This window comes from Silurus meridionalis, chromosome 13 (assembly GCF_014805685.1).
Source record: "Silurus meridionalis isolate SWU-2019-XX chromosome 13, ASM1480568v1, whole genome shotgun sequence".
Classification (NCBI taxonomy): Eukaryota; Metazoa; Chordata; class Actinopteri; order Siluriformes; family Siluridae; genus Silurus; species Silurus meridionalis.
The window spans coordinates 1413889-1422329 of record NC_060896.1 but is presented as its reverse complement, the minus strand read 5'-3'; the positions used below and the strand labels follow the sequence as shown (position 1 = coordinate 1422329).

At 41.0% G+C, this 8441-nt stretch overlaps 1 protein-coding gene across 1 annotated transcript in view; it reads right to left on the bottom strand.

Moving 5' to 3' along the window:
- Window positions 1-6627: 6627 nt before the first annotated feature.
- tnfaip8l3 (tumor necrosis factor, alpha-induced protein 8-like 3) overlaps window positions 6628-8441 on the bottom strand; it is an 18174-nt gene continuing 16360 nt past the window's right edge. The window contains exon 2 of the mRNA XM_046865155.1: window positions 6628-8441. This exon is cut by the window's right edge and continues 392 nt beyond it. Coding sequence (XP_046721111.1) covers window positions 8271-8441 — 171 coding nt within the window. The 3' untranslated portion in view covers window positions 6628-8270.

The window sequence follows — 8441 nt, the reverse complement described above, 5'->3', positions numbered from 1 at the left end:
TGCTGTCATATGTTTGAGCAGCATCCCATTTTATAGAGTTTTCATCAACAGAAAAAGGAACACCCCCTTACTCTGATTGGTTGCTGTGGTAATACAATCAATCAGATTTTATCATCTTGGCCTGTGACACTGTATTCTGTTAGATGTTTAATCTATAAGACAGGAAATTCCTTTTCACTATATAGCAAAATACCTCAAGGTTTGATCTTTGTGTTAAACCTTTCGAATTGGATTTTTTTTATAATATTTTATTAATATAGTTTTCATAATCTAATATATTGCTATATGGATTACATGAGAAGAGTTCAGTTTTCAGCTCAGGCTTTTTGCTTGTTTTTTTTTCTTAAACCACACTTACCATCATTAACGAGTCTCATGGAGAATGTGTGAATCAGCGAGTGAATTTCCACAACAATTCTGGTGTGGTTGGGATTCTCAAAGCTGAAGGATAGAAGGTGTGCACAGTCAAGTCTTGGGTTTGATCTTCCAACCTCAAATGGAAACCCTTTGGGTGATACACAAATAGTCTTTCAGCTGAGGAGTGCTCTCACCTCACAGAGACCGTTGTGAGATAGAGAACATTGATATTCAATGTCCAGAGTATACTTTGGCCCAATCTCATTTGATAAAATGAGAAAGTTCTACTAGCAGGACAATGAGGAAATGTTATTAGATGATAATATGCTTGTTGGGGTGTTGATAAGACGAGGTGGATTTTCTCTGATCTCTGAATGCTAATTAATGGATATTTAATGATGGTTTATTTATTTAGTGTAATTCTCAACAACCGTTCAGTGTGGGAAGATCAGGAGATCTTTGCAGTGTATAGAAAGAGCAAACATTCGGCATTTTTCCAGCATATTATTTGACAGAGCATGACTGTGCACCTGACAACCTGAACTTCAACCAGACAGTTCAAACCAGGGCTAGTTACAGAGAAGAAGAGACGTGAAGAAAACATGAAAATAATAATGGCAGTACAAGAAACATGGTCCATGTCCCCACATTCCATAAATGTTTCCAGTCTTCCATTGTGACAGAATCACACAGTGTTGTTGAGGAACTTATAGTGGTAGATGAACGTTACCTTTTGTCCTACTGTGCTTTTTTAGTTCGCTGTAAAGAGGAACGACAACTAAAACCCATCTCACTTGTCAAGACTGAGGAAACCCCATGCTAGACACCTCAACTTAAGTATAAAGTGACTGTGCAGTTCCAGTGCAGCCCATTTTATTTATTCAATAACATTTATTTCATATACACAATGAATGTCATGGAACCACCTGCCCAGTCACTGCACTCTACTCCGATTAAACTGCTCTGGGATGAACTGGATCACACTGTATGATCTCTGAAGGAAATGGTCAGACAGAACGATTTAATAGGACTGACTTTACTTCAGATGCTCTGGTGAAAAGAGCAAAAAGACAAACTAGAAAAAAATCCCTGTATAAACAGACCAATAGACGGACAATCTAACAAAACTACTGACCAAGAGAAAAACATGACTAGTGAAGAAACATCTGTTTAACATGTCGATGATGATGATGATGATGATGATGATAATGATGATGAGGTGCTAAAGAGTGAAGAAGGATTCTTAATTGTATTTTGTGGAGGTTTTTGGCTTCAGGAAATCTTTGCCTAATAGGCCTTGTTGACAAAACCATGCCACTCAGAGCTACGAACAACAGCACTGAAGAATATTTGATTCTTCAAACAGGAGGATTGATGACCTGCAAGTTTCTGATTTTAAGGAATGGTGCAGAGAGAATCAGGATGTCAAACGGTGAAAGAAAGACTTGAAAAAGAGGAGAGAGCAAGATGCAGTCAGATAATCACCCAGATTTAAAAAAGAAAGGTGATTTATGTTCCTGATTTTGTGTTATGATGTAAAGAACATAAAATAGAAATTCTATCAGTTACTCACCTGATGTTTATCCACTGAAAGTTGTAACAGTATTTCAAGAATCTCGCTTTTCCATGCAATCAATCCGATAGTAATAATAACTGCACTTAACTTCAGAAAAGATGGAAAACATCCAAGTGGCAATAAAAACAGTGCTGTATAAAGATTTGGAAAACCTTAGAACAGCTTTCTGTATGAAATCTATCACATTTTTATGAAATAAGTGCTGTAGTAATAATAATAAGATTGTTGTAATAATGAATCGTTCGAGTCAGTGGTGACTGTGATGAAAGAAAAACTCCCTGAGACTCAGTAGGAACTCGTCCTCAACACCAGATGTCCATTTATTACTGTTCCATCATTGTTGAGGTTTTCAGTAATGGATGCTGCTCATTTACTTCCTTACTGTAGACCAGTGTGACCACCAAGCAGCCCTGCCTTCTCCCACTGATTTTACCAGCCTTCTCCCACCTGTAAGCACACACACACACACACACACACACACACACACACACACACACACACACACACACACACACACACACACACACACACACACACACACACACACACACACACACACACACACACACACACACACACACACACACACACACACACACACACACACACACACACACACACACACACACACACACACACACACACACACACACACACACACACACTCACACACACACACACACACACACACACACACACACACACACACACACACACACTCACTCACACACACACACACACACACACACACACACACACACACACACACACACACACACACACACACACACACACACACACACACTCCTCATTGTCATGATTTAAGAAAGTCACACTAATAAACAGCAGAAATAAAAATCAGTGTTTGATGTTTGTTCTTTAGGAGCAGCGTCTCCATAAAATATCCCCCTGAACCAAAATCAATGTAATTTATTTCTGTAGTCGCCTTTTTTTGTGTATCTGTTCTTTACTGAAGTGTTTCGTTTTGGGGAGATTTTTACTGTAACTTCTACATTTCAAAATCAAATATTTACTTTTTACTACATTTAATGAAATCAGTCCTTTTTATTAATGAGGATAAAAACGTAACTGGTGAAACACACAGCGAGTCACCAATCAGGATCGAGCGCACGCTCTGTTTTACACGTGTTCTGATCGGGCGCCGTGCATCTACTGATCACCAACATACAGATCAGCATCAGTTCAACATCAAGCAGAACATTTAGAGAGGAATAAATACCCGAGTCTTTCCTTTGAGTCTCACGTGAATAATATCACCAGGATCTCCTTCTTTCACCTTAGAAATATTGATAAAATCAGAAATATGATGTCGTTACAGGATGAAGAAAACTAGTTCATGCTTTTGTTACTTCTAGATTAGACTACTGTAACGCTTTACTGTCTGGGTGTGCGAGTAAGTGCAGAAATAAACTTCAGTTAGTCCAGAATGCAGCAGCAAGGGTCCTCACTAGATCTAGGAAATATGACCACATCACCCCTGTTTTAATCAGTCTACACTGGCTCCCAATCAAATCTCATTGATTATAAAATATTACTACTGACGTATAAAGCACTTAACGGTCTCGCACCGCAGTATCTGAGTGAACTTCTGTACCAGTATGATCCTCCACGCCTACTTAGATCAAAAGGTGCTGGCTATCTGTTGGTTCCTCAAATAATGAAGACTACAGCAGGGGGCAGATCTTTCTCTTATAAACCCCACAGTTATGGAACAGCCTTCCAATCAGTGTTCGGGACTCAGACACAGTCTCAGTGTTCAAGTCGAGGTTGAAAACTTATTTATTTAGTCAAGCCTTTTATCAGTAGATTTTCTTAGGTAAAGGCACAGATCTGGAGGAACATGGATATAGAGTGTTTGGTGAACTGGTATATTTGTATGCTGTCGCCCCTCACATTCACACGCTCACTCAGGTTTGTTGACGGTGGTGTGGTGGGTCGCCTCATCCCAGAGATCCCTCATGTCTGTGTTACCTTCTGGTTCTCCCTTTTAGTTATGCTGCCATAGCGAGTCTTGCCGGAGTCCAAACTGCACAGTGACATTAACTTTCATACACCAATAGTTACACTTAATAATCCATATCCTTCTCTTCCCATCACCCTCTCTCTCTCTCTCTCTCTCTCTCTCTCTCTCTCTCGGTCGAGTTAAACATGCTCCTGAGGTTCCAGTGACCACTGTTCCTGCCCCTCTCCCCTCCGTGGATCTTCACACTTCTGTGCAGCTTGGGACGGTCTCTCATCAACACCTTGGGTGGTTCCATGTAATTCCGGAGTAGAACGGGTGCTTTGAGGACGGATTGGACTGTAGTTGGTGTCGGTGGTCTGCTGCACTGACTCAGGAGTGCAGTTCGCTTCTGATCATCATCACTGTACCCCGCAACATTGTATATCTGCTTCAAATGGACATTCGGTGCAACCCAGATGAGGATGGGTTCCCTCTTGAGTCTGGTTCCTCTCAAGGTTTCTTCCTTATGCCATCTCGGGGAGTTTTTCCTTGCCACAGTTGCTCATCAGGGACAAACATACTTACAAAGAACATATTTACGTTTAATCACCACATTATCTGTGTAAAGCTGCTTTGAGACAATGTTCATTGTTAAAAGCGCTATACAAATAAAAATGAATTGAATTGAATTGAATTAAATGATGAAGAAACTCCAGACTCGAACTCACCACCACACACGTGAACTTAATTACTCGTTTTATTAAAGTAGTTGAGAAGGTTTTGTGTTCATGATGATTATAATAGAAATCAATCAGTGTTTGAGTCATTAATATCATTCTATTAATAGATCAGTGTGCTGAGAGTCACATTCGAGTCTTTACACAGAAACTGAGGTGATTAAGTGAAGAATCTTGTGATAAAAATGATATTTGGTACATTATAGTTATAATAAATCACTACTTTGAGACTTAAGTACATTGGAAGGCAAAAACGTTTGTACTTTTGGTGCGTCTCTACTTTTACTCACCTACATGCTTTGTGTACTTCATCCAACATTACTGAGGATTAATTATGTTGAAAATAAAATCAGAGTAAATGAGTAAAAGAAGCAAATTAAATAGTTCTGAAAAAGTTATAAAAACTTGTATCAGCTGCAGATGTCAGTGTGAGAGCGATTCCTTCTTCTTCTCTCTGAAGTTTTAAAGGTTGCTTTATTAGTATGTTACTTTTGTACTCCTAAAAAAGCTTGAGAACAGATTTATAAAGCAAACAATCGCTTCTGGCTCTAAAAGAAGTGGTCCGCTGTGGCGCCCCCTAATGGGAGAAGCCAAAAGAAGAAGAGGAAGAGGAAGAAGTAAGTCACTCTTTATAAAGGACCGTCTGCAAATTGCCATGAACGTCTCTTATTAAACATCACTCAGATCCCTACATCAGCCCATTTGTCCTGCTTCCAACTCTTCGAGCTCTGACTGTTGAAAGATGAGCATTGTTTCTGTCTGACCAGCAGAGGGCAGTGTTTATTAAACATTATCTTCTACCTTTAGTTCTCTCACACACAGGGTGTGCTTTACGATGGTGGGAATGAGGGCAGGTGGTGATCTTTGACCTCCTTTGCGTGTTTGGAGTGATTTTATGTTGGACATCAATGCTGCACTTGATTCTGCTCCTTACTCAAGTCCATATCACACTAGCAGCATGAGGTAACGTCCGTGTTACGGGATTGTGAGTAACAGGGACACGTGGGTCACGTGTGTTACATCTACAGTTTGTATTTAAATTCTAGAAAAAGGTTTTAGGAAGTGCACACTTCCTCACTAGGTACACTCACTTCCATTAAACCTACATCATAAGTTTCATCAGCATTAAAACATAAACTCTACCATATATGGTGATAGAGAACTGTGGCATAAACACACACACACACACACACACACACACACACACACACACCAAGATATGAAAAATATCTCATATAAGGTAGGCCGTGTAGCATCTACACCACGTCATGACAGAATAGAGAGTGTGTTTTGTGTGTGTGTGTGTGTGTGTGTGTGTGTGTGTGTGTGTGTGGGTGGATGAGATAGTGCCCACTTTGATGTGTGTGTGCAGTACATAAATCTCTCATCTTGAGTCACAAAGCTATAGTGGGTGGTCTGTGAGTGTGTGTGTGTGTGTGTGTGTGTGTGTGTGTGTGTGTGTGTGTGTGTGTGTGTGTGTTTGTGTGCGTGTGTGTTTAATCTCTCCTGTGTTTCCTTTTCCTTTATTTAGAATATGTAAATAATAATTCCAGGAAATGACGCCTCCATCCCAGAACGTGTGATTTGACTCTTTCATCTTTATCTTCTTCCCTCCTGCTTTCATTTCATTTTCTTTTCCCTCTTCATTTTTTCCCTCTTTCACTATCCAACTATTTCTCTCTTTCTTATCCCCTTTCACTTTCTTTTGCCCTCTTTCCTTTCCTCTCATTCCATCCCCATTTTTCTTTCCCTCTGTCATTTTCTTTTCTTTATTTCCTCCCCACTCCTTTCCCCTCTTTCTTTTTCCTCTGTTTCCATCCCTTCTTTCCTTTTCCTCTGAAGTATGCAAAGAACACTCGAAGAACCTGTATTACCCTTAGATCAGTAGTGTGTGTGTGTGTGTGTGTGTGTGTGTGTGTGTGTGTGTGTGTGTGTGTGTGTGTGTGTGTAATAAATGAGAGCCTCGGGATACTTTACTTTAAATCAAACAGGTTTTATTTTCATACCCTCCACACACACACACACACACACACACACACACACACACACACACACACACACACACACATGCAGAGGTTTGGATACAGCTAACATCCTAACATTTTGTCACCATCATGTCTTTCTCTGCAGTAAGAGGAAACCGTGTACCAGAGCAAGCAGAGGAGGAGAGGAACGAGAGAAGAACATCAGCTGCAACACCATTCCAGGAGATGGAGCAGTAAGAAAAACAACACGGAGTCCAGAAGTGTCGAGGAGAAAGAGGCTGAAGCATGCCATCACCCAGGCAATTGTTCAAGCTGTCACGCAGTTTGAGGAAATGAGTGTCGATAAAGAGGTGAAGGAAAAGAGGAAGAAGAAGGATGGAGAGATGAGATGGAATGGAGGGATGGGGGAGAACATCAAAAAGAATGGATGAAGTGCTGCACTTAAGTTCTGCTGTTGAGGAGTGATCTCACAACACACCACCAACATATCGCAATCTACTGATGACTAGCGTGACTTCGACATCACAAGATTCTGCGCTCTGATTGGTCAGAAGGTGTTGAGGAATTCTCTGCAGCTCTGACAGTAGCGCAGGCTCATATTAATGCGTTCATTCCCATACGCTAGCGTTTCCATAGCAACTGAGAAACGAACATGTCTGGAAGGAGTCTCCAGTATACAGTAACAGTAACAGTCAGAGGAAATGCTGTAAACTGGAGCTTCATCCACATCTGAGTGGGTTGTGCTTGTTTACGGTTTCTATGGTAACGTAACTACATGAATAAAGAACGGCTATCACTTAAGCGACAACTGAAACCTGCTTGTTTTTATTGGAATAAAATATAACAATTCAATGATTCTTTAACTTTCATACTTGTAACTCGGTCACTCTGTATGTTACTATGGCAACATGGGATTGAGAGTCCAATAAAGATTTTTTTAAGGTTCTACTGATGAGGACACTACTGACGAGCAGAAGAAGTGCTAGCTTAGTGGTTAAGGTTTTGGATCCAAAGGTCATGAATTCGAATCCTAGTCACACCAAGTTGCCACTCCTGGGCCCCTAAGCAAGTCCCCTAACCCCCATAGCTGCTTAGTTGTTTGATTGAGGTTGATGTAAGTTGCTCTAGATGAGGGCATCTATACATAAATGTAAAGGTCAAGGTTTCTAAGTTCCTAAGAGGGTATTTGAAAAGGTAATAGAAAGCTAACGTGGTCCACGTGGCTTTACTGAAAGATGGTTTTTACTTTTACAGCACAGTGAAATTCTTTCTATGCATATCCCAGTGTTGTTAGGAAGCAGGAAGCCGGGGTCAGAGCATAGGGTCCGCCATGATACAGTCCCCCCTGGAGCATGGAGAGTTAAGGGCCTTGCTCAAGGGCCCAAATAATGGCAGCAGCTTGGTAATACAGGGGCTTGAACCCCTGACTTTCTGTTCACTGAGCTACTACTTTCCATATAAACCTGATGGTTCGATTTTGGCCATTAGCATCTAATACATCTTCTGAATCTGAGTCATTATACAATCTGGAATTTACTCGGGAGGAATCAGAGCGAAGAAGCAACATCGGTGTAATGGAGATAAAACGGAGTAGTTTGATTGACAGTCTGGTAGAAAATGGAGGACATAAGAGAGAGAAAGGGAAGAAGTCGCTAAAGAATCCCTTCATCCAGGAGTTTGTTTATCCCTTCGCAAATTTTGCTCAGGTAGAGTCTATACTCGTCTCCGGGGCCGTAGAGCTCGGCCAGGAAGCGGACGTCGGAGAAGTGGTTGAAGACGCGATCGATGCGCGCATGCGAGCGCGATGTCAGGTGGTTCTCCAC